Source organism: Equus caballus, chromosome 14 (assembly GCF_041296265.1).
Source record: "Equus caballus isolate H_3958 breed thoroughbred chromosome 14, TB-T2T, whole genome shotgun sequence".
NCBI lineage: Eukaryota > Metazoa > Chordata > Mammalia > Perissodactyla > Equidae > Equus > Equus caballus.
This window is the reverse complement of record NC_091697.1, coordinates 66,599,125-66,626,427: the sequence shown is the minus strand read 5'-3', so window position 1 is coordinate 66,626,427 and position 27,303 is coordinate 66,599,125. Positions and strand designations below refer to the sequence as shown.

Here is a 27,303-nt window from a genome sequence, read left to right as displayed (position 1 = left end):
AAGAGTAATTAAGTGAATTTCTCAGCAATAGCAAGTGCTTAATAAATATTAGCTATTATGCATCCAGTATTTACTGAATACTTAATATCTCAGTCTGAACAAAGTACCTGCATTTTGATTATTTCATCAGTCTTTAGAGCTTCAAAATAATGGGCATGTGCTTGACTAGAGTCTAAATGGGCTTATCAGAAGGATTCCCTCTAAGAACAGTCTGGTCTGCCCCTGTGATCTGCTCTTGGAGCCCTGGGGTTGAGGATCAGAGGTGGAGGGGAAGAATGCTTGTAGTCAAAATCTGTGTTCAGCCAACAGAACTACCTCCACCATGAAGATACTCCAATGAAGTGAGTCTTGTCAGGAAATAAGCTAGAGATCTTTAAAGAAGACTGGCGACAAAGGAAGGAAGAGTGAGATGGAAATGTGGCAACTGCTTACAGAAAGAGAAGTGTATTTCCACACACATACACATGCAAGAACCTTGAGTATGTTGTAGACTAAGGGAAGTAGTAATCGATGAAGAAAAAAATGGAAAATAAAAAGATCATGACAGCAGTTGATGGAGCAGCGATCATCCAGCTAAGTGATGGTGAGAGCTTGACCACTGCGGTGGAAGTAGGAAAGGAGATAGTTTAGGGAAATGGAAATAAAATTGGGCAGGTTTCATTCATTTATTCATTCAATAAATATTTGTTCAGTCTCTACTATATGTTAGGCACTGAAGCAGTGGATTGGGTCAGGGAAGGACAAGAAAGTTGTCTAGAATGATCCGAGATTTCTGGCTTCGATGACTTAGGATACTTCTGCTTTGATTAACTGAAATAGTATAGGAGGTGTAGGTGTGAGGAAAGATGTAGTTCTTAGGGGTCTGTTATTGAGGTAAATGTTGATGCAAATAATCCATAATCAATCTAAATCAAAATGTGGGGTGAATTTATTATATGAGCCAGGTCTGGGGCCTATAGGCTGGAGGGCTTCCTTCCCCAAGGAAGGAAGAACACCAAAGAAGTGGGCTGTACAGAGTGGTTATATACCATCTTGGAACAAAGAGCATACATCATATACGACAAGAATATCCCTTTTACTACTGTCACAATATGCTTAGCTAGCACAGCAAGTCGGGGAATTAATCCTTAGTTTCCAGAAAGAGATGCTTATCCTTAAAGAAATGCCGATATGGAGGGAAGCTACGTCCCTATCTTAAGGGCATCATTCTTGTCTTTGGGACATTGTAAATGTTTAAAGCAGATGTGTGATTCATGCTCAACAGGCCACATCAGGCCTCTCTGAAAAAACAAGGTCTGGCCAAATTAGTTTTAAACCAAATGGCTTCCTCATATAATCCAATATATCCTATTGCTTTTCATTTGTTTATCATACCTTTGGACCTACAAGATGAAAATAGAAGTCAGGACCAGATATGGCATCATCAAATTAGAAATGTGAACATGTTTTGTCTCTTAAAGCGATGAGTGTTAATGAAGGCAACCTCAGAGAACAAATGGAATGAGATCAGCCTGCAGAGGGACAAAATCCTGCATAAAACCAATGTCTAAGGGAAGAATGAAGGTGAAGAAGTCAAGTAGATGGAAAGGGCCTCAGAAAGAAGTAGGGATGTTTCTTCCTCTGAACAAAAAGGAAAGGAAGGATGGGCATAATTGGAAATAAAGCCTGAAGCCCTTTATTTTCTGATGAAATAGGAAATTAAGCCATTATCAGGGAGTGACGTCAGCAGGAAAGCCAAAGAAGATTGGAGGCCAAAGAAGAAGGGCACATGTTTAGAAAACAGAAAGACAGATAAGTAAGAGAACTATCAATGAGTACTGACTTTTAAATGAGTTTGGAAGTCATGAATTACAATGAAGCCAGACAAAGAAGGTATCCATTACTTCAGCCATGGGAAAGCAGGACCTAAAACAGATTGTTGGACTCATTCAGGATTAGGGATTGTTGGTGTGTGTGTGAGAGAAAGTCAAGGGGGAAGGGATTTTGAAATAAGAATTTAAAAGACTAAGAGATGAAGGCAAGACAAAGGTGACAGGCACAAACTGGGGGATGTAGATATGGTGATGAGGTGATAGAAGAGATTTTCTGGTAATAAGGGAACAGGAAAGAAGAAAGTAGTCAAAAGAGGAAACCTCAGTTTCGAAATGACATTAATTTTTGGTGTATTGGCATTTTTTTAAAAAGAATAACTTTCACACTGGCCCAACAGTGTAGTGGTTAAGTTCACACTTTCTGCTTCAGTGGCCTGGGGTTTGAGGGTTTGGATCCCAGGCATGGACCTACACATCGTTTGTCAAGCCATGCTGTGGTGGCATCCCACATACAAAAAAGAGGAAGATTGGCAACAGATGTTAGTTCAGAGCCAATCCTCACTTAAAAAAAAAAAAAAAAAAAAAGAGGGGCCACCCCAGTGGCACAGCAGTTAAGTTTGCACATTCCACTTTGGCAGCCTGGAGTTCACTGGTTTGGATCCTGGGTGCGGACATGACACCGCTCATCAAGCCATGCTGTGGTAGGCATCCCACATATAAAAAAATAGAGGAAGATGGGCATGGATGTTAGCTCAGGGCCAGTCTTCCTCAGCAAAAATAGGAGGATTGGCAGCAGATGTTAGCGCAGGGCTGATCTTCCTCAAAAGATAAATAAATAAAAAAATAACCTCAGTATGGCAAACAACTGCCTCAGGCTCTTTAGTAGTGCAAGTAGGGTTATTTCTATGGATTCTTTGAATTTACTTATTGATTTGCCAAAGTATTGAAAGCTTTTGCATGTCAGGTCATAAAAATAGACTTCAGTCTTCTGATTTTTAAATTAATATTTCATTTATCAAATTTATACATGTGCACAGTTTCAAAACTAAACTAGCACTGGAAAGGCTAAATAACAACACACAGTGGCTCTATGCCCCACAAGCTGCAGTTACCACAGTCCTTTCCTCAACAATAACCTTTTTATACTCTGAGCTGTTTCTTCTGCCATTTATATACCTTCACATTTCCAAATAAAATCCATATGCTGCTGTCTTTTGAGTCATCAATTTTATACACCATCTAATCTTTTTCATGGTAAACGAGAGTGTAGTTCTCTCTCTCTCCATCTGTCTGCTTCACACATTCATGCTCCCCGCTTCCAATATTACAATTTTTGGTTAAATCAGAATTCAATTTGTGCATTATTTATGCCTACACAAATATGGTTCACCACTGAAAGCTGTAGTATATTTAATCATGATTTTCTTCCTTTTTTACAAAATAGACTTTATTTTTAGAACAGCATCAAAACAGTATTAGATTTACAGAAAAATTGTGAAGATAGTACATATAGAGTTCTCATATACTCTACACCCAGTTTCCCTTATTATTAACATCTTACATTGGTATATATGTACATTTTTTACAATTAATGAACCCATATCGATACATTATTATTAAGTTGAGTCCATGGTGGGATTTCCTTAGTTTTTGCCTAATGTCCTTTTTCTGTTCCGACATTCCACCCAGGATACCACATTGCATTTAGTTGTCATGTCTCCTTCTGCTCCTCTTGATTCTGATAGTTTTTCAGACTTTTCTTGTTTTTCAATGACCTCCCTATTTTTTTTCCTGAGGTAAAACATGCCTTGCTTTTTTCCTTTTTTTTTAATCCATTGCTAATTTTCCCCATGTTGTTCCATAGTCTCTTAGTACCTTTTCCCACGAGACCACTCACATCAGGTAATCTAGCCATGCTGATTGTTTTCCTTAGGGCCCTCCTGGGGACTTCTATCTACTCTGGACCAGTGCTCTCTGGGCCTATTGTAATCTTATCCTTGGCTTTATCTTGCTCTCAACTTTGGAATTGCCTTTACCACATGCCTTCCTCTTTCTTGGTTTATTTGCTTGTGGTGGTGTAGTATATTCTCCAGCACTTTCTTAGGTTAAAAAGAAGATATAGCAGAAAGCATTGTGAAAACAGCCCTCAAAAGGTCTGCCTCTTGAGTCACATTGCTCTAGACTGCACCGGATCTCTCTCTATGCCTGTGCACAGCCGTGATCCTCAAGACTCCCTTTGCTTCTCCTCTGGGTTGTATCTCCTGTTCTCCATACCCTGTATTTTCCTCTTTCTTGATTTATTTCCTCATTTTGGTGGATATACAGAGTAGGTTTCTGAAAATGAATACATAGAAACCATACTTTTGAGATTTTATTTTACCTTAATCCTTGACAGATAATTTAACTGAGTGTATGCTGGAAATCACTTTCTCTAGAATTTTGAAGACATTGCTCCATTGTCTTCTAGCTTCTAGTGTTGCTATTGAGAATTCCACAGCCGTTCTGTTTTCTAATTTTTTATATATGCGTTTTTCCCACTCCACCCCACTCCCACTCCCACCCCCGCCCTGAGACTGTAGGATCTTCTTTTATCCCTGGCATTCTGACATCTCATAGAGATCTGCTATAGTGTTCATCTGTTTCATCCTGTGTGGGTGCTTTTAATCTGGAAACATGACATTCAGTTCTGGAAAATTTCTTGAGTTATTTCACTCATGATTTCCTCCCTTCTGTATCTCTGTCTTCTTTTTCTGGAAGACCCATTATTTGGATATTGGATGTCCTGGACTGCTGCTGTTACTTTTCTTTCCTATTTTCTATCTCTGTCATTTTGTTCTGCTGAGTGTCCTTTTTCGTTTTCTGATTATTCCTTTAAGTAGCTTCCTGTTCTTGTTTCATAGAATCAGTCTTCTTGTATCTCTCTGAGGATATTAGTGATAGTTTACTTTTCAAAGTTGTTTCCTCAAAACTATTTTTCTACCTTGGTCTGTCTTTCATGTTAGATGCTTTCCTTGGACATCTGTTAGTCCTTGGATGTCTCCTCACAATGAGCAATGGGAATTGAAAGCTAATTGGAAGCTCTGAGCGTAGTCATGGGCCCTGTCAAATTTGAGCATCACTGAAGAGTGACCTCATTGCGTTGTTTGTAGGGAATTTCCAATATTGGTGTCTCTAGATTTTTCCTCTTGGGGTGGTCAGATTTTCCAGAGAATTTCCAGTTTCCTGCCTAGAAGGTAAGGTGTAGGGGCCAGCCTCGATAAGATTTCAGGATTCATCATTCAATATGTATTTAGTCACTTACCCCCAGACCCTAACTATTGTTTCATAAAAGTTTCCATGCCCTCAGCTGAGCCAGTCACCTTCCAGTGCAAAGACTCTCTCTTTTACCCTCTCTTGAGGAAATAACCTCCACAATTGTGCAGAGGTGGAGGAGAGGATTAAGGGATCTTTCTGATTCTCAGCTTTCAATCAATCTTCCTTATTTTAGCCCACTACCTCCCATTCTAGAGGTCCCTGCTGTTCCCTGTGTGTGAGCCTTTTGGGTATTGTGCTGTGTAAATCAGGTTGATTTTCAACTTTCCCACTGCTGACATAAATTTGGCTTTTTCTTGTTTGCTAAAATAGAATTGCTTCTCATCCATCTGCTTTCTAGCTTACAAAAATCTTGTCACTGTTCTCTCTTCTCCTGCTTTTCCTATCTTTATGAGGTTTTTTAAGCTTTTTTTTTCTTTTTGAAGATTGGCACCTGAGCTAACGACTGTTGCCAATTGTTTTTTTTCTTTCTGCCTTTTCTCCCCAAATCCCCCCAGCACATCGTTGTATATTTTAGTTGTGGGTCAACTTTCATGTTGAGGTGGCATGTGAGACACCACCTCAACATGGCCTGACGAGCGGTGCCATGTCCGTGCCCAGGATCCAAACCGGCGAAACCCAGGCTGCCAAAGTGGAGCACACGAACTTAACCACTTGGCCACGGGGCCAGTTTATGGGCTTTTTGTTTTTTTTTAAAGAAAAGAATTCCTTGTTGCAGTTTTATTGGGGCTGGAAAAAAGAATGAAATTAGCTATGTATGTTCAATTTGCTATCTTATTAGAAATCTCTACATCAGTTTTTTTAACTGCAACATAGTATTCATAGTGTAGAAACACCAATATTTTTTTATCTATAATATGGTAGAATTTGCTTCCAAATGTTTGCCTTCAGAAACAATGCAGTATTCTTGCACATACCTTTCCTGCCCTCCACATATGAAAATACTTCCAAAAGTGAAATTTCTGGACTGAATGTGTGCCTTTAAAACTGTAATAGCTACTATCAATTTGTCATTCAAAAAGGCTGACCCAGTTTACTGTCTTACCAACAGTACTCAGTTCCCCACATCATGCCAACATAGGAATAATCTTTGACATTTTTGCCACTCTAAAAGTTGAAAAATGATGCTTCATTATTTTAATTTGCATTTCCTTGATTACCACTGGATGTGAGCATCTCGGCTCACGATTATGTGGTAGCTAGCCTCCACGATGGCCCCAATTAATTCTTGCCTCCTGAGACTTAAGCCTTTGTGTAGTCCCCTCCCACACTGAAAAAGGCTAACCTGTGTGATGGGCAGGATGCTGAAGAAATGATGGAGTATGACTTCTGATGGTAGGTGATAAAAACTCATGGTGGCCTCTGTCCTGAGCTCTTCGTGACTTCTTGCTTTGGGGGAAACCAGCCTCGATGTCTTCAGGACATTCAAGCAGCCGTATGGAGAGGTCCAAGTGGCCAGGCACTGAGGTCCTCTGCCAACAATCAACATTAACTTCCCAGGCACGTGAGTGAACCACCCTTGAGTGGATTCTGAAGCCCAGTAGGGTCTTCAGATGACTGTAGCCTTGGCCGACATCTTGACTGCAACCTCAGCTGCTCCACATTCCTAACCCACACAGACTGTGGGAGATAACAAGTATTGATTGCTTTAAGTAGCTACATTTTGGGGTAATTTGTTACGTGGTAATAGATAATTCACATTTTTGTTTTGGTCCATTTCCATTTTTCTGGGAATTGCCTGTTTTATACTGTGTCCATTTCCCATTGTTCCATTAAAAAAATTATGTGGGGACTGGCCCCATGGCCGAGTGGTTAAGTTCGCACACTCCACTGCAGGCGGCCCAGTGTTTCGTCGGTTCAAATCCTGGGCGCGGACATGGCGCTGCTCATGAAATCACGCTGAGGCAGATTCCCACATGCCACAACTAGAAGAATATACAACTATGTACTAGGGGGCTTTGGGGAGAAAAAGGAAAAAAAAATAAAATCTTTAAAAAAAATTACGTAGTTATTCTTTAAGTATAAAATATACACTAATCCTTTGTTATACATGTTGCACATATTTTTCTCAGTTTATTGAATGTTTTTTAAACTTTATCATTTTTGGTTTGCAATAATTTTAAATCCTTTACTAGTCTAAAATATCTTTCCCTTAATGTCTTTGACATGCTGTATATTGTAATAAGACTTTGTCTACCTTAAGGTTTTACAGCATTGTTTCTTCATAGAGCTTTTTACTACATATGGAATTCATTTTAAATCTATTTTACTTTTCTCCCAAACTGAGAGCCAGTTATCCATTAGCTATTTATTATACCATTTAAACTTTTTAACTTTCATTAAAACTTTGCTATTTAAACATTTATTAAAGCTATTTCAACACCATTTATTTAATAGCTTACTTTTTTACCCCTACGGGTTTGAAATACGATTGTCGTTTCATACTATGTCTCCATATATTCAGGGATCTATTTCTGTGCTATTTGATTCCCTTGATCATTTGTCTAATTCTGTTCCAGGATCATACTGGTTTAATTATTATGGCTTTATAGTATGTTTTGATGTCCTATAGATTAACATATCCTCTCATTCATTTTTCTTCTTGTTCAAACTTGCCCTGGCTATTCATTTTTCAAGTGAATTTTAGAACCAGCTTGTCACTTTTCTTAGCTTGTTTGGGGCTTTGATTGTATTAACTTTATACATTGTTTTGGTGAAAACTTCTATCTTTAAAATATTGATTTTTCTCATCCAGGAACATGATATACCTATTTTGGATCTTCTTTCATGTTGTTTAATAAAGTTTTTTGTTTTCTTCATATGTCTTGCACATTAATTAAGTTTATCCTTCGAATTATAAGTTCTTAATGCCATTATTAATGAAATATTTTGGTTTTCCATATGTTATTTTCTCCTTTTTTAAATGCTTTTTGGTGAGGAAGATTGGCCCTGAGCTAACATCTGTTGCCAATCTTCCTCTTTTTCTTTTCTTCTCCCCAAAGCCCCACTACATAGTTGTATATCCTGGTTGTAGGTCATCCTAGATGGTCTATGTGGGATGCCGCCATAGCATGGCCTGAGGAGTGGTGCATAGGTCTGCGCTCAGAATCCAAAATGGCAAACTCCGGGCTGCTGAAACAGAACGTGTGAACTTAACCACTCAGCCACAGGGCTGGCCCCCGTATGTTATTTTCTAGTTGCTTAATGTTGTGTATAAGAAAGCTATTGTATATGAAATCTATTGATTTGTATATATTGATTTAATATTTGGCACCTTATGAAACTCTTTTATTAGTTCTAATAATTTTTCAGTTGATTCTGTTCTATGTAGCTCATTTCATCTATAAATAATCCTAGTTTTCTATTTTCCTATCCAACATCTGTCCCTCTTATTTCTTTTACTTCTCTTATTGCATTGACTAGGGCCTCCAGCAAAGTGTCAAACAATAGTTGTGATAAAGTTATTGATACTATTATGATACTTCCTCATCTGATGTTGAATAGGACATTTGCTGTGGAGTTATGGTAGTTAACCTTTATCAAATTAAAAAAATTCTTTTTGCTATTTCTATTATGTTAAGAATTATTAAGAAGTGATGTACTGATTTATTAATGTTTTTTCAGGATCTATTGAAATACTCATTTTTCTTCTTTTCTAATCTGACAGTGTTGAGAAATACAGCAACAGATTTCTTAACGTTTAACCATCTTTACGTTCCTGAGAGAAATCTTATTTGGTCATGATGTATTAGTCTTATAATTCAATGTTGACTGTGTAATACATTCTAGATAGATTTTGGTCAAAACTTCTAATACCAATTGGTATTTAAAGCAGTTTATCATTAAATTTGCTGAAATATATTTTTACCTAATACCAGGTAAATGCGGTATTTTGGGCCTAAGAATTTATACCTGGATTCCAACAGAATTTTATTATTTTGCTTACGTAAGTTTTCTGCTTTTATTAACAGATACTACCTGTTATATATGTATCTGCTATGTATTTTTATTAGTGTTCTGAGAATATATGTCGCTGGCCTGTCACAGACTGTAGAGTCAGACTAAAAGATATGTAGGAACAACAGGATACTGTATTTGCCACCTTCTCTCACTTTACTGCTATTCTTTCTCCCCTCTTTGCTAGTTACTCACAGAACTTGGTTAGAAATTTAGCTCTTCTAATTATTAGCAAGTAATTTCATAGTTATTTATCCTCTGTGAGCCTCAATCAGGCCATCTGTGAATTTATAATTTATAATTGAAATTATAGTAATACCATTTATGGCTGAGCTGATAGACCCTCAAGAACACACCCACATATTGAGAGCTTGTATATATTATCAGCAGGGCAAAATTAAGTTATACACAGCTATTAGAAAACAGCAAATAGGTTTCTTTTGAACCGTCTGTCACATCTTCATGGACCCACACATTTCTGCCTCTTAAGTCCAACAGGTAAACAGGTGAGCCAGGCCAAAGATATGGCAGACTACTAGCAGGCTGTTGTGGAAGGTCAGTATAGAAAGCATACTAAAAGCTTGATCAGCAATCTGTAGCTCAAAGATTTTATGATTATATAATCCTGGGTTACATCACCCACTGAGACTTTAATAATCTGTTTCAACAAATCTTGAAATTGTTTTGGGGGTCTTCTACCATCAGTAGCCATTACTATTTTAAAAATGAAAACTGGAAACACTGCTTTCTAGGCCTTGAAAGTCCTATTGCCCGTAACACTTCTTCATGGGTTGTTATGAAGCTTAAATGAGACATGGTATGTAATGCATGTAACAGCATCTGGCATAGTACCTGCTGCATTCCACTGGTTTTGTAAAGCTGAGTATTTAAATGCTTACATAAAGCTTTCAAGAAGAATGTGCCAGGCATTATGCCAAGTAGGGGATAAACATTTTTTAAAAATAGGTACTTGCCCTAATACCTAGTGGGTGAGGCAGAGAAATAAATGACACAATACAGTGTGATAGTCACCAGAGGCTTAAGGGAACCAGCAAGCTGGGCTCTCAACTCAAGACAGCATGGAGTTCATAGAGCTGTTGGGTACATCAGGAGCTGGCCGCTGGAAGAAAAGAGGAAGAGCAGTCTGGTCAAAGGGCACAGCTTATGCTGAGGCATGGAATTCTGAGAGGCAGGCACATCGCGAAGTTGCGAGTGGGTGAGCAGGGTGGGTCTTCAGATGAGGTTAATATAGAAGGCTTTGCAGGGCCCTTAAAACAAAGGGGCTGATTTTTCCTCTTTTCCATGACTCAGGGTCTCATTATAAACTTTAGAATTGGCCCCTCTGAAATGCCCCCTGGCCTCAAGGCACAGGTGTTTGCCTGCAGTCCAGGAAGCTCTCTAGCTGAGGTCACTTCTCAGTGACCCACAAGTCACCTCCAAGTCTCCATTCTGCTCTGTGCTCTAACCTAAGGAATAAACTCGGAGTTTACAAAGGGAATCCGATAATCAAGTTTCGTCACCTGGAACACTTCATCTTTTAGGTACTTTCAGGTTATGAGCTCCTGGCCCGAGGGCCAGATTCCAGTCCTCACCTTGGTCATGTCTTTTTGTTGCGTCTTCTATTTTCTTTTATAGTTAAAACGCCCTATACAGTTATTTAGACGCAGCATTTTAGAAGTGGAGCAAGAAGCTGGAGCGTTTGTCTCGGTGACCGGCCGACTTTCGGGCTCTGTACGATACCATTCCAAGGTTCGACGGCTAACTCAGAACCAGACGCCCACCCTGGAATGGAAGGCAAACAGAAAAATCTTGGTAAAAGTTGGAGGGTTCGCTGCTGTTAATGCCAGCCGAGAGTCAGAACGAAAATTCAGCCAACCAAAACACAATCCAGAAGCTCCATGCTTTTCTATTCCTGGTGGTCCTGCAATCTGCTAAAGGTGGTGTCCTGTAAATTGCTACCTAGCGACCGCCGAGCCCGAAGGGCAGGGTGCGCCCGGGTGCGGCCCCGGCCGCGGCGCCCGGAGCGGGGGCGCGCACACCCCTTTTCTGCAGACTCACAGGTTTCCAGGCCCCGCCTCCTCTGGGCCCAGCGATCCCCGCAGCCCTGCAGGCTCGGAATCCCGGCGCCCAGAGCCCCGCGCCCTCGGCTCCCGGCCCCAGCTCCCGCCCCGGGGCCTCCCAGAGCGCCGTGGGCGGCGGGGCCAGCAGCCGACCTGGGCCCGGGCCGCGCAGCCTCCGGGTCGGACAGGCGCAGGGCCGGGGGCGGGGCGGCCGGGCCGGGGGCGGGGCGGCGGCCGCGGCCGTGAGCCCGCCCCCCGCCCGTCCTCCGCCGGCCGGCCGGCGCAGCCATGGAGGTCTACATCCCGTCTTTTCGCTACGAGGAGAGTGACCTGGAGCGGGGATACACGGTAGGCGCGGGCCGCGGCCGGACAGGAACCCGGGAACCGGGCCCGCGGCGGCTGAGCAGGAGGTGCCCCGGGCCGCCGCCGCCCCTGCGCAGGGGGTCCCCTCGCTCCGCTCCCCTCCTCCAGCCCAGAGGAAGGGCTGCGCCCCGCGCGGTTGTCAAGGAAACGGGCGCCCCCGCCCTGGCGCGGCGGCTGCGGGCGCCCGGGGTCTCCGGGTTCGGTCCCTTTCCCCTCCCAGCCGCGTCCCGGGGCTCGGGCTGGAGCGCCTGGAGTCGAGTCCTCCGACGCGGCGCTCGCCATTCTCCCCGCCGCCCGCCCTCTGGAGCCCGGGATGGGCTGCGTTCGTTTCTGGCACAGCTGCCCCCTTTGCCCAGACACAAGTGGCTTCCCGGCGGGTTGATGTTGGGTTCCAAGTTCATTCAGATGAAAAATATGCTGATTCTTAAAAATCCTCATTCGTAGCTGTTTATTAGCCAGAGTGAATACACGTATTGCTTTTAGATGGTTTGCAAAGTTTTTTGCTAGTTCTGCAGTGTCATGAAACGGCAAAATCAGGTACTCACTGAACACCTGTCCCATACTTGGGACTGGGATCACTGAGAAGTGAGGAACAGAGCCTCTGCTCTCAAGAGTGGAGGAGTGGGCGGGGAGGGCAGAGACCAGGGCCTGGGACCTTGGGGTAGTAAGATTGGTAAGTAAACTGTGTGTCGTTGATTTCCTAGTGAATTTAGGCATCTTTATCTTGACAGTCGTTCCTAGAGGAAGAAAGATCTGAGGCTGGGTAGACCTCAGAAGAATTTACAGGTAGGCTTCGGAGAAGGTCGCAGAGGGCAGAAAGAAAGGATTATTTTATTCGCTTCTACCTCACTCACTTGCTAAACACCAGCTGCTTTAACCTCTCTCACCTCCGCTAAATATTATTTGGTTTTGGTGTCAGCCTTTCTGGAACCGTGTGTTTTCACAGGGAGGATTAAATCACCCTCTCAAAGGAATTTTTAGAATTAAGAGTAGTGATTGAAAAAAGAAAATCCAGATTGTATGTGGGTTTTTAGAATTCAGTAGACTGCTGGGTCCAAGTGTCCCAAAACATGTACTCAAAGTGCCTTCCCCTCCGAAGCTGCAGCTGAGGGGGGAGCTGAGCTCAGTATAGTGGCCATTATTTATATAAATAATCCTTTCCAATGAATTACCATTTGGTTAAATATGCTGTATTTTCTTTAAAAGAAAAATGTTAAATTTGCACCTGTTCAAGGCTTTTTCCTTAGGCCTGATGCCTTGGTTGTCTTTTGATCTTCCAATATCTCACCTCTCCCGTCAGCATCAGCAGTCACGGAGGGCCTACCATCATCTTTGGGGCCTTCTTTCAGGATCTGAAGAGAAAAAGGCTGTTTGTTAGGGGACTGAGTCTTTAGAGAAAAGAGGAAAGTGATTGAGTAGTCCATGCTAAAAGTTTATCACCTTCCAAAATAAGTACTTTTAAATAAATCAAAATTAAGGCTCATTGGCCGTTATTGAGTTTTCTTCTATTAGAGAATCTGTGTTTTCCCCAAAGTTTTCATATATTTTTAAATTATTTTCCTCATAACCAGGCATGAGCCAGACTCCAGGTTGTGAATTAAACTGGTTTGGAAGGAACCCTTTCCTTGGTAAACTTGGTAGTTTGAAGATTGCTTATGTGATGAGAGTTTGTATGATCTTTAAGAGTTTACATAAAAAAAAACTTTACTCATTTTAGATCAGTAACTATAGTGTTAAGATACCTTCTGCAGTGATTTTTTTCTTCTGTGAGTTTGTGAAGCAGCCATTAGATACTTTATTCCCTCTGAGCACCTGTTTTGTAATTGTACAGCAGTTTATTCACTCAGCAGATATTAACCTAGTGCCTGACATATGTCTCTATTCTAGGGCCTGGGAATACAGCAGCGAATAAGATTTCATCTTGTAAAGAAAAAGCCCTAGAGTTTAAAAAATGTAATCTCAGTTTCCTAAATAAGAAAGTGGTAAAATAATGTACACTTTAGTGTAAAAAAGTGCTTTTTTACTTTAGTGATTCTGTTTGTGTTTTAAATTTAAGAAATATTATATTGCATTCTAACAAATTCAGTGATAGGCATTTTAAAGTAGAAAAATATAGTTCTTCCTCCCTGTTAGGCTCAATATAGAAAGTAATTTACCTTTAAAGAGTGAACTTTTGCCTTTTTGACATTTAAACATTTTCTGTGGGCCTGCACTGTGTCTAGTGGGGGATTGAGAGATGGGAGGATGTTCCTGCCCTTAGGAGTTCTCAGCCCATCCCGGGGGTGGGGGGCAAGTTAGGGAAGGGTGAGGGTGCCTGATGTCAGCTGGAGTCCTGAGAAGGGGGAGGGCAGTTCTGCTCTGCCTTAGGGTGATGTGCTGGGGGTGGGGATGGGGGTGCTTAGGAATGCTGACTATTTGAATCCGATTAGTTTTTTGCTGAGATTGTGAATTCTAGAAAGAGGAAGCGCAGGGCAAAATCTCATCTCAGGCGAAAGGACTGATTCTCCAAAAAAAAAGGGCCACTTGTAAATCATTTTAGTTTACAAAGAAGCAGGAGAGGATATTGTACCAAAATGCAGATGAGCTCAAATATTACTTCGTAGGGAGGTTATTCTCTATCGGCCACCCCCCCACCCCATCCCTCCTTGGTTTTTTTGTTTAGGATCTGTTTCCCTGCTGGGCTATAAGCTCCTTGAGGCTAGGACAGTGTCCATCTCCACTGCTGTACCCTAGTACAGGGCATATCACATAGTAAGAATTCATTATGTGTCTGCTGGATAAATAATGACTGACTGAGTCTTCTAATGGGGGAATAAATCAGAAGAGCAGTGATCCTGAGTCATGAAGCCCCTCTGTGTGTTGGACGGGGGTCAGGGTACAGACTGGAATTTAGAGTAAGTAGCAGGAATCATGCAGGGTGATTTCCAGACAGAGAGAGGTGGGTAGAGACCAGCTCACTAGCCTTGAGAACTACGTGGGAGAAGAGCCTTCAGCCTCAGACAATGGGAAGTCACTGGGGAGTTTTAAGGAAGGAAGTAACATGATTATGTTTGCGTTTAGAAAGATGACCCTGGAGCATTAATCGTTTAAGAGACACTTGCAAAATGACGAGAAAGGAGAGGATGAGGGCCTGACTAAGGCAACTAGGAAGGAAGGGGGATGCTGACAGGAATCTCATGCGCCTGGTGGCCAGATGTGAGGCAGCAGGGTGACTCCAACGGATGCGGGTGCCAGTGCCCAAATAGGAACTGAAATGGGGGGACGTTTGGTTTGGGGGCTGTCGAGTTCTTCATGCGGGGTGAGGCAGTTTGATTTTGGCGTTCAGGATGTATAGAGGTCTGGGCTACAGATGTGGCTCTGAGGGGTAATTGAGCAGAAAAGATGAAAAAGTATAAAAGTTGCCGCTATTCCTAGGAAGAGCCTGTGGAGTGAGGAAAGGACTGAAGGTAAAATCTGAGCACTTGCGTGAGCAGAGAATTCTCTCAGCACGGCCTCCGGAGGGGGAAGGAGGCCCAGGGGTGTGAGGTGGGAAGAGAGATCGGTAGATGCTTTCCAAGAAGGAACGTGCTAGATGTGGGTGAGTGGTCTTGTAAGGTGAGGATGGAGAACAGTCCATTGGATATGAGGGTAAGCAGGTCCCGGGTGCCAGCATAGGCGGGTATTTTCAATTTCAGATACATTGGTGGTAAAAACAACAAAACTAGAATTACTCCTTAGGTAATAACACGAAAGTTTGACTGTATTAGATTTCATTTTTCATAGCTGTAAAAGTTAAGGCTTTGAATTAGATGGTTTTTCACGTTCATTTTAACTGCGTGTATGCCTATGATTGACTGAGTGTGTTGTGTTTATACAAATATGCATGATCATAATATTGAGGTATATGCAAGGATCTTTTTTTAATATTTTATGGATTAAAATACAAAAATAGAACAATATAATGAACCACAATTTATCCATTACTCATGTGGAATATCTTACAATTTTTATTTCATTCACCCTCCCATTCTTCCATTTCTTTTATTCTGATATATTTTAAAGCAAATCCAAGATGTAATTTCACTCTATTGATGCAAATAATTAATAATCATTCTATAAATCAAAACTGAGGTGAGTTTATTATGAGCCAACTCTAAGGACCATATAGCCTAGGGGAGTACCTTCACTAAGGAAAGCAGCTCTCTAAAGAAGTAGGGTATACAGAGTGGTTCTAGTCTGTCTTAGAACAAAGAGCATATATCACCCACGATAGGAATGTTCTTTTTCCAATATCACGAGATTGCTTTGCTGGCACTGCAGGTGAGTGGTCGCAAGATGAGCATAGCAAATCAGTAATTGATCCTTAGTTTTTAGGAAGAGATGCTTGTCCTTAAGGGAATACTGATATGGGGGAAGACACATCACTGTCTTTAAGGGCATCATTCTTGTCTGTGGGACATCATAAATGTTTTAAACCAAATTAGTTTTGGGGCCAGCCCGGTGGCCCCAGTGGTTAAGTGCACGTTCTGCTTCTCGGCGGCCCGGGGTTCGCCGGTTCGGATCCTGGGTGCAGATATGGCACCGCTTGGCACGCCGTGCTCTGGTAGGCGTCCCATATAGAAAGTGTAGGAAGATGGGCACGGATGTTAGCTCAGGGCCAGGCTTCCTCAGCACAAAAGAGGAGGACTGGCAGTAGTTAGCTAGTTAGCTCAGGGCTAATCTTCCTCAAAAAAAACAAAAAAAAAACCAAATTAGTTTTAAACCAAATGGCTTCCCCATATACTCCAGTATATCCTATTGCTTGACATTTATTCAGCTGTAAATATTTCACTACAAATATCTGACAGGTAAAGCATTTAAAAAAAAAAAACCATAATATAAACCCACAAAATTAGCAATATCTTAATATTCCAATTCTGTTGTTTTTAATGAACCACACTGCAAATATTGCCTTGGAATTAACAATGACCTGCAGGAAGTATTACTGTTGCCATTTTGTATGCGTGAGGATGAGACTGAGAGGTTGAGGAAGGGGGCCTGGCCCCTGAGAGTGGCCCTCCTCTCTGTTTGTTTTCTTCCTGCGAGTAGCTTCCACCTGGTATCCAAATGGTCACAATTTGCAGATTTAAAAAGATATTTTTTGATATATATACTACAACATCCAGAGGAAGGGAGGGTGTTTCTTTGGAATAAGGACAGTTTTTTGTCAGAAGCTCAGAACAAATACATCTCCCTTCATATCTCACTCCCTGTTGGTTTCTCAACCAGTCCTGTTGCCCAGGGAACCCTGCGGGCCGACTGGCTGAGGCCAGGACCACCTGCACCAATCGCCATGGCAAGGATAGGTGAACCAGCTGGCGTTAAAACAGGGGGTGTCTCTGGAGCTAGAAATGAGGTCAGTTCATTCCTGCCACTAACCCTGTTGACCTCACAGTTGGAGAAGGGCAGAAGGACAGTGAGAGCACAATGTGCACAACAGTATCTTTCAATCACCCATTGTAAGCATCTATAATGAAGGAGGCCTTTGTGTAACCAGGACACAGCTGGCACAGTGCCTCACTCATGGTAAGCTCCCAGCATCATGGAACATTGAATGTGTGTCGAGTGATTAAATCAAGCATGTGTAAGATGTGTTCTTTACCCTTAAAGACAAGAAATACAGTTTGAAGATATTCTTGAACATTAACAGACAGAAAGCTACATTGATTTAAAAATCAAAGTAGGTAAAAGAGGATTGAATTTTGCAAATATGGTGCTTAGAAATTTGGGGACAGAACTAAGTTTGTTTTCATTGACCTAGAAAAACATTTTAATCTTTTTGTTGTGATTTTTATTTTGTAATTTATTCTTTTAAAGTAAACTTTTAATTTTGAAATGATTTTAGATTTGCAGAAAAGTTGTAAAGATACTACTGAGAGTTCCTATATACCCCTCCCCTAGTTTCCCTCATTGTTAACTTCATGCATTACCATGGTAATGTCAAAACAAGGAAACTAGCGTTGATACATGACTATTAACTAAGCTCCAGACTTTATTTGGATTTCATTAGGTTTTTCCACTAATGTTCCTTTTCTGTTCCAGGATCCAATCCAGGATACCACATTGCATTTAGTGTCGTCCGCTCTGATATGATAGTAAGCTAGTAGTCCACATTGTAGCACACTGTGTCTCAAAAATAAGGCAGGCGTGTAATTAGAGATGAACCTGTGCAGATCAAAATCAAATGTGGGTTATTTCAGATGCTTCCAGGGTAACTTTTGCCATTTAGAAAAGCCTATTTATAATATTCCACCCGTTTTTGACAGAAGCTACACAGCCCATCGGTGAAAGGCACAGGCTATGGACTCAGGTCTTTATTCAAATCTTGCTTCCAGCATTTAGCCTGAAGTCTGACTTTGGACAAGCTACTTAATCTCTCTGTGTCTTGTCGTCCTCATCTGTGATAGAGGAAAATACTAATACCGCCCTTAAAGCATGGTTTGAGAATTAAATGAGATAATCCTTGCAAAGTGCAGGAAATGGTGTGTCTAGCTATGTTCATGATTTATTTTTATTTCAAGTAGGGACTGCCTTTCTTAAAACTCTTTAATATGAATTACTAATGTAGACAAAAGTCCAGAAGAAATATTTATGCTATATAAAATAAAATCTTTGCAAAGACTTTGAAGTACTTCAGAAGTAACAATTACATATAACCAACTGGTGTTCTTATTACAACTTTCAAACTGTGTGTTCACTTCAGGTTTAGTTTTCTAGCTTTATTTACTACATAAGTTTTTTTTTCCTTCAAGATCATCAAGGCTAATGTATTTACATAAATGATTAGGATATGTTACAGAGGGCACAGAGATAAGTATTTCCCACCTTCTTCCATCTCCCCCGGTATCCCTCCAAAACAGGAGCCAGTGGGCTCATACCTCACATTCTTATACTGGCTCTCCAGGTGCTCATTCAGGTTATTAATGGAATTTCCTATTTTGCTTTGTGTATGTCTTTTCTGCTTTAATTTTCAATTGTTGTCTTGCCTGCCCCCTGCCCCAGCCTTTTTTTTTTAAAGATTGGCACCTGGGCTAACAACTGTTGCCAATCTTCTTCCTCCCGGCCCCTCCCCCCAGTACATAGTTATATATTTTTTAGTTGTGGGTCCTTCCAGTTGTGGCATGTGGGATGCCGCCTCAGCATGGCCTGATGAGTGGTGCCATGTCGGCGCCCACGATCCGAACCGGCAAAACCCTGGGCCGTTGAAGCTGAGCGTGGGAACTTAACCGCTCAGCCACGGGGCCGGGCCCCTCCCCCTGCCTTTTAACAGTAACTGTTTATTATGGAAAATTTCAACATATAGAGCAGTGGAGAGAATAATGACCCCTTTACTCAGCTTTAAAAATGATAACCTCACAGCCAATTTTGTTTCCTACTCTTTCCCCCACTCCCAGGAAGTCCTCCTGTATTTCATTTTGAAGCCGATCTCAGACCTATCTGTGAATACTTCCAGTTTGTGTGTCTAAAAAACAAAGATTGCCCTTTTCAAATATAATCACAGTATCGTTATCAGACACTTATAAATTAACAGTATTTCATCAGTATCATAAATATCAATCTATTTTTACATTTCCTTAATTTTCTCATGCTTGTTCCTTTTCTTTTAATGCAGTTTGAGTTGAGATTGAAACTAGGTCCATGTACTGTGATTGCTGAATATGTCTCCTCAGCCCTTTAATCTATGGGTTCTTTTACCACTTTTCTCTCTTTTTTTTCCTTTTACAGTTATTTTGTTGTATAAACTATGACATTTGTCCCATAGTTTCCCAGACTGCATTTTGCTGGTTACATCCTTGTGTCATTATTAACACATTCTTCTGGTCCTTACTTTATAAAAAGGTAGAGATTTGATCATTTTCAGATTTGATTTGTGAAATCTGGCGGCCACTGAAGAATGTTGCCTAGATCTATTAATTCATTAGTGGTTGCTAAATATCGATATTCTAATTTTGTCATTCTCTCTTCATTTATTGGCTTGAATACGTGTATAAAAAGAAACTTTGCCTCGTAAATTAGTTATTCTGAGGCATAGTTTTTATAGGAAAGGCAGGATAAATGCTTGATTCCTTCTTTTATTTAGTTTTCAAAATAATGAGTTGGTGGCCTCCACAGATCACAAACTAAAGGTGATCACAGAGGCTTTCTTTAAAAAAATTGGTATGTTATGGGGGGCTGGGCTGGTAGTGCAGTGGTTAAGTTCACATGTTCTGCTTCTTGGCGGCCTGGGGTTTGCTGGTTCAGATCCTGGGTATGTATGTGGCACCGCTTGGCAAAAGCCATGCTGTGGTAGGCGTCCCACGTATAAAGTAGAGGAAGATGGGCATGGATGTTAGCTCAGGGCCAGTCTTCCTCAGCAAAAAGAGGAAGATTGGCAGTAGTTAGCTCAGGGCTAATCTTCCTCAAAACAAAAAAAATTAGTATGTTATGAATGTGTGGATATTAACATGTTTAATGTAATTCAATCCCTTATATTTATCATTCTCATATACTTTTTGTCCCATCTTTCACCATTTTCAAGTTTGGCCTTTTCAGATTGGGTGCTATGCCCTTGATACAACCTTAGTAGTGTCAGAAAAAAAGAAGTTCCACAGCCTCCATCAGTAATCAGTATAACAAGATATCAGTATAACAAGCTATTCCTGGTACATCTTTTACTTTTCCCACCCTAGATCTGGAATTAGTCTTTTCTCTGAAGCTCCTTGGTTGCTTTTAGTGGGAAGTGATGTTTAGAGACCGCTTGCTGGGCACGATAATACACTGACACTGGGTTTGTGGAGGTTTCTAGTTCTTTTCAGTGATCAAGGCTAGGATTTTTTTTCTTAGTCTCTTCTATCTTCAGCTGTGTCTTCTTTTTCCCACACTGAAAATCTCAGTACTCTAGATGCTGAGATTGGTAGAATATCATATGATTAACAGTTTACTTAATCTCACATTATACACATGATTACTGCGTCTTAATTATAATACCAGTTACTACTATCAACAAGATAATGCTGAATACAGCTTAAAACTTTTTTTTAGTAAGTTCTTTTGTACTTTGCTCTATCCAGAGCATACAATCAAATGACTGTGTTTTTAAATCACTTGGATTGCTTCTTCTCTTCTTATAACACCAACTAGCCACTCAGTCTCGTATTTTGTATTCTTAGCGATTTTTTTAAAAGTTGATTTTGGGGTCTGGCCCGGTGGCATAATGGTTAAGCTTGTGTGCTCTGCTTGGTGGCATGGAGTTCTCAGGTTCAGATCCTGGGCGTGGACCAACACACTGCTCATCAAGCCATGCTGTGGTGGCATCCCACATGTAAAATGGAGGAGGATTGGCACGAATGTTAGCTCAGGGACAATCTTCCTCACAAAAAATAAACAACAAAGTAAATAAATAATTGATTTTGTTTTATACTTGTGTTAAGTATGTATTGCATCAGTTTATCTACTGAAATCTAGCTTCCTTTTTTTGTCTTCTGCACCCTGTTTCCATCCTCTTGATTGATGACCACTGAAAAAATAAGTTATGGTTTATCCTTCTATTTGAAAAAATATATAAATGGATGCAAATGTATTTGTGCCTCCATTCCTTTTGTTACATTAAACAGTAGTATATTAGAACATTTTCTTCCACCTGCTTTTTTTTTTTTAACAATATATCCTGGAGATCACTGCACAGGAGCGTATACAAAGATGCCACATTCTTTTCTATAGCTCCATTGTTCTCTGTATTGACTACAGTCACTAGGCTTGTGCATATGTTTTTTGTACTTTTGTCAGTGTATCTTTAGAATGGCTTCCTAGCAGGGGTTACTAGATCAAAAGGTAAATGTGTATTTAATTTTACCAGATATTGTCAAATTCCCTTCCTTAGGGATTGTGCTATTTTGCATCCCCATAGCAGTTTATGAGAGTGTGTGTTTCCTCACAAGCTCACAACTGAGCGTGTTGTCAGGCTTTTGGACTTTTGCCAATCTGATAGGTGAGCAGTGGTATCTCAGTGTAGATCCCGTGTAGCTTGCTGGCTAAATTCTGATGACTAGATTGGGCATATTTGAAACATGCTGTCTCCTTCTATGTAGTTGCTTTGTTTGTTGGAAGGGGGTGGGTAAGTATTTGAAATATGCTATTGTCCTCTTTTTGTTAATTTTTGTTAAAAAGGTAGATTACTCAGGTTTTCACTTTGTAATTCTGGTTCTAAGGAAGAACCAGTATGTGATTGAGTCTTACCAGCTGCCTTTCCCTAATTCTTTGAATTTAAGAATTTAGAAATTGTTTTAGAATCTGTAAACTTCTTTCTCTTCTACACCCTCACCCTTCTTTCTTGCTAGTGGAAACTCATCTGATTGTCAAGATTATGTAAAACAAGTAGCAAAAATTCATTGTTGTGATTATTTATTATGTCACTACCCTCCCCTAGGTATGTGCTGGTATTGTGGGTGCAGGGGTAGCTGACATGAAAGCTTGTTCTGGAAGGATGAGTAGAAGTTTGCCAGTTTGATAAAGGGAAGAAGATCATTCCAGATTCCAGGAAGCGCGTGGGGAAGGGTAGGAAGTATGGCTCGTTGGTAGGAAGGGGTGGGTGATGGGGGTGGGACTGGAGTTTGAAGATTAGGTTGAGTGGTTTAGTGGAACTGTAGATACCCAGATAAAATTTTGTCCTAGAAGCAGCTACAAGTGATGACAGTGGTTTATTTGTTTGTTTTTAAGAGGAGCAAGACATCAGAGGCATATTTTAAATAACCAAAAATATATGAAAAGGTAGTGATAGTAATAAGGAAAGGCAGAGTTGAAAACAAGATTCTTTTTTTTGAATTTAATAGGCAAAATGAAAAAGATTGATAAAAACCAGTACTGATGAGAGTGGAGATGAAAGGGGACAGATTCTCCAACACACTGTGGGTGAGACTGTAGCTTGGAAGATCTTTTTTGGAGTCAATATGGCAATATTTATTAAATAAAATATTTATACTCTCTTTGACCCAACCTTCCCACTTTTTGGTCTGTATCCACAAATGTACAAGGATATACATGTAAAGTTATTCAGCGTAGCATTGTTTATAATATCAAGAGAAAATGGAAACACAGCATTCACTTATTTAACAAATGTTTATTGACCACCTACTAAGTGGTGGGCACTAATCTGCCTGTTGAGGATACAGCAGTGATCAAAACAGTCACAGGCCTCTCCCCTCAAAGAGAGTCAGTCAGAAGTCTCCTCTAGGAGCACACATTCTAGTTGGATGGGTGGGGAGGGGCAGAAATAAACATGATAATTAAATTACATATAGTATCTTAGATAGTGATAAGTGGTACTGAGTAAAATAAATAAGGGAAGGGAGATCAAGAGTTCTGGGGAGACCATCAAAGAAGCCCTCACTGGGAAATGACATGAAGACTGAGACCTGAGGGAAGTGAGGAGGTAAACCATGAGGTTATCTAGGGGAAGAGTGTTCAGGCAGAGGGAACAGCATGTGCAAGGGGCATGAGATGGAAATGTGCCCAGTGTGTTTTAGATATAGAGAGGAGTCCAGTGGGGCTGAACTGGAGTCAGAGAATAGAGGATAGTAGGAGATGATGTCATAGGTACTAGGGTCGGGGTGGTGGGGGCGGGGAGTAATGTGAGGTTGAGTGGTGGGTGGGGAGGGCTTAGCTGTTAGGCTTGGGAGGGAAATGATAAGGCTATTACTCTGAGAGATGGGAAGCCGAAGAGTGAGGAGATTCAATAAGTGTTTATTGATCACCAACCATGTGTGAGGCACTCTTCTAGATGCTAAGGACACAGTAGCGAAGCAAACAGATGGAAATCTCTGCCCTTCCATGTTGGTCACATGAGTTATGTTTTAAAAGGACCAGTTTCATTTTGCAGTGGAAAATGGACTATAGTAGGGTTGGGTGTAGGCAGGGAGCTCAGTTAGGAAGCTATTGCAGTATCCCAGGTAAAAGGTGATGATGGCTTAGAAAAGTTCTGTAGGTGGAAGTGGTGGATTCTGGATAGATTTTGATGATGGAGCCAATAGGATTCACTGATGGTTTGCATTTGGAGTGTGAGGAAAAATGAGGAACAGGATGACTCCGGAGTTTTTACCTTGAGCAAATGGAAGAATGGTGGCACTCTTTACTGAAATAAGAATTTGGCCAGAGCAGATTTTGGGGGAAAGATCAGGAGTCCTATTTTTGGACATGCTTAATTTAAAATGTTTGATCAGATATCTGGGTGTCCTGTGGCCCACTCACATTGACACATAAAATTAACCATTGCAAGTCCACCCCTTGTCAACTTGGCACCTGTGCACATCTCCTTTTAACCATACTTAACCTCCAAATAAAGACAATAACAAGGTCATAATTCTGCATGACATGATACAACTATCCTGTGTACAACTGAAAACACACTAATCCTTTTCCCAGAAGAGGAGGTAAAATCCTTAAGTCATGTCTATTTTCTGCTTGATATCATGTAACTTAAATAGTACGATGTGAAGTTAACAAAACTTAAACAACTGTGATATAAAGTCAGTACATCTTATGTTACATGATAAGGGGATAAGAGAGGGAAGAAAGGAAATATATTTGCTTTATATATATTAATATATATGTATATACATATATACACATACAAGTATATTCGTAACAAAATAAGGAGGAAATATTCATGACAGTTACAATTCTCATTTCTGTAACTAGTCATGTGTTTGTAGCTGGTATTTGTAACTAACTTCTTCCATTACCCACTCTATATTCACTTTGTCTTCAGCAAGTACCTCAGCTGGTCCTGGTTCTTCACCTGGCAGGGTGACCCAAACCTTCATTCCTGAAGAGTCTGAGACATTAGTAGTCCTGTTTGAATTGGATTGTTTAGTTTTCTATTGACTTTAATCACAGGGCGTCATAATGTTGAGACACCCTAAGGGATCTCCGGTGTTCTAGATAAACTCCTTCTTACCTCCACTGCAGAGTGGTAGTCAAGTTTCCCCTTGGTAGTCATGATCAGTCACCAGAGCCAGCGCAGTGACTCCCTCTTGTGCCTGTTGATGCAGAGACATGTGGAGCTTAAAGCGGTCAGGTGCAGTCTTAACTTCCAGTTCAATGAAATCATTGTTGTATCTCCTGATGGAAGCATTCTTCCCTTTGGAACTAAGACTTCTAGGCCAGCAGAGCGTGGAGTCGTGGGGATGTTACCGAATCAGACTCATTTTGCCCACCGCACAGTATGCCAATCACTGAGACAATGAGGTTGGAGCAGCAAAAGGGTTTATTCACAAGGCAGCCAAGCAAGGAGATGGGAGAACAAGTCTCAAGTCTGCCTCCCCAAAAATGGGGATTAAGGCTATTAATGGGGTAAAGAAGCAGAGTGGTCTGAAGCATGGGGGTAGATTATTGTAGGTAAGGATAAGTGAAGTAATAGATGATCTGTGCAAGCATACTCAGGCTTCATGGCTCTTCATGGGACATGTGTTCACAGAATGGTGGCATTAGCATGATCTGAGGGTAGAGTTTTCAGTCCTCTGACATCACAGGGTCACCTGTCGACTCACTTGGTAAGTTGGTCGTCTTAATTGGCCTGAACTGGACAAGGAGTCAACTCTCAGTTCCTGACAAACAACTTAAGCACCCTACCTGTTACCATAGTGGCTCAGGCTTCAGAGATGTTATCTACAGGGTGGACTTTGGTAATGCATTATCACCACTTTTGCTAACAGACAACTGAGTGTAGTTAAAGCAAGTTGGCCCCTGGTTTCAGGGACAGAAAGCAAAAATTTTGCCAGTGGGTCACTAAGGGTAATAGTGAGTGGTGTCACTTCCATTTCTACCACTTGATTTCTGGATCTGTGAATCCTGGCTATGGGAGAAATCAGCACATATTGGATGCTGATTCAGAGCATATACAGTCTCCTAGAGAACCTTGTCCCAGCCCTGGAGGTATTGCCATATAGCTCGCTCTGTAACCGAGTCTGCAAAAGGCCATCCCACCATTCTGTCAAGCCAGGTGCTTTAGGAGGGTAGGGAATATGGTAAGACCAGTGAATTCCATGATCGTGGGCCCATTGCATCACTTCATTGCTGTGAAGTGAGTTCCTTAATCAGAAGCAATGCTGTGCTGAATGCTGCAGTGGTGGATTAGGTACTCCATTAGTTCATGCATGGTAGTTGTGGCAGAATGTTGCGTGCAGGGAAGGCACATCTGTATCCAGAGTTGTGTCTATTCCAGTAAGAAGAAAACACTGCTTCTTCCGGGATGGAAGTGGTCCAGTGTGATCAACCTGCCACCAGGTAGCTGGCCGATCACCCTGGGGAATAGTGCCGTCTCGAGGGCTCAGTGTTGGTCCCTGCTGCTGGCAGGTTGGGCACTCAGCAGTGGCTGCAGCCAGGTCAGCCTTGGTGAGTGGAAGTCCATGTGGCTGAGCCCATGCACAACCATCCCTGCCACCATGGCCGCTTTGTTCATGAGCCCATTGAGCAATGACGGGGTGGCTGGGGAAGGAGGCTGACTGGTATCCATAGAACAGGTCATCCTATTCACTTGATTATTAAAATCCCCCTCTGCTGAGGTCATCCTTCAGTGAGCATTCACATGGGACACACATTTCTTCATGTTTTTTGCCTATTCAGAGAGATCTATCCACATAACCTTTTCCTCAGATTTCCTTGTCACCAATTTTCCAATCATGTTGCTTCCAGCTCCCAGACCATGCAGCCAAACCTTTGGTCACAGCCCATGAATTGGCTGAATAAGGACCTACACTGTGATTCACCTAGGGGCCTGCCAGAGGCTCTGAACAGCATGCCTGTCTGCTCCTGCCACTTCAAGCATCATTGGAGCTGCTGGATCATAATGACCCAAGTGGCAAAGCAGCTTGGACCTGTTGCAGAGCCTTCCTTGTTTTGGGCCTCACTCAAAACTAGCGGCTTTCGAGGTCGTTTGGTGAAGGAGCTGGAGTAACTCAGCTGGAATATATTGCTTCTCAAATCCACAGAGGCCCATCACATGATGGAGGGCAATCTGCTTTACTCAGTCTATAGATTTAAATATTAATCTCGTCTAAAAACACCCTCACAGAAACACCCAGAATGTTTGACCAAATATCTGGGCACCCCATGGTAAAATTAACCCTCATGCTTCCTTCTAAAAGTGAAATATACACTTCATTCATAAATAAACAATTGTAGTGTTTTTCCTGCTTTTGTTTTAGTTCAGATGAACATAATATGAGAAAATAAGCATTTTTATTTTATTATCTGATATTTATTTTAAACTATGTTTAGCCTTTCCTTCAGAGGCACACCTACAGAAAGTTTGCATCTCCGTTTCTTAAAAGTGATCATAGTGCAGGGAATAAAAGTTTATAGAAAAGGTCTGTTTTCCTTGTTTATTATTAGCAAACAGTTAGATCTCATTGTCAGTAAAAATTGATGGCTCTAGCTTCTAAACTATTGAGCCTGTGTTAATAAATGCAACAGTTGTTCATAATTTGGTGGTAAATGACCTTTAAATGTAGACGTTTACGGAGGCTGTCCTTGGGGAACAATTTAACTTCCAAATGACACCCATGAGTACTTGTTATCATTTAAATATGCTTCCTTTTGTCAATAACAGAATAACAAATACTGGTTAGATTTCTAATGTTGATTCAGATACCAGGAAACCTGCTGAATAAATTAGTGTACATTTGATTTATATTGACCAAAATTTTTCACATTGCTGTGTTACAGGTCAAGGTGACATGCATTTAAATGCATTGTAGAGCAGAGGTCATGCTTGACTGACATGAGTGCTTACACTGCTTTTAATTAAC

General features: G+C 41.2%; 1 protein-coding gene and 1 long non-coding RNA gene across 20 annotated transcripts in view; one reads left to right on the top strand and one right to left on the bottom strand.

Annotated features, from left to right (window-relative positions):
- The first annotated feature begins 11,327 nt into the window (after positions 1 to 11,327).
- The window catches only part of SNX24 (sorting nexin 24), a 141,450-nt gene continuing 125,474 nt past the window's right edge, over positions 11,328 to 27,303 (top strand). For 11 of the 19 annotated variants that reach the window (XR_002799692.2, XM_023617803.2, XM_070233174.1 and 8 more), the window contains exon 1: positions 11,367 to 11,488. Coding sequence is in view for 3 of the 19 variants with exons in the window: in XM_023617802.2 (XP_023473570.2) it covers positions 11,429 to 11,488 (60 nt within the window). In the remaining 16 variants the exon portion in view is untranslated. Of the gene's footprint in view, positions 11,489 to 12,234; positions 12,290 to 27,303 lie in introns of all 19 variants that reach the window. The other 8 variants (XR_011425127.1, XR_011425126.1, XM_070233183.1 and 5 more) reach the window with 5 other exon arrangements.
- Positions 17,350 to 18,725, bottom strand: LOC138917312 (uncharacterized). The gene is made up of 2 exons (XR_011425131.1): positions 18,400 to 18,725; positions 17,350 to 17,686 (listed from the first exon to the last, which is right to left on the bottom strand). It is a non-coding gene; the product is annotated as an uncharacterized lncRNA (long non-coding RNA).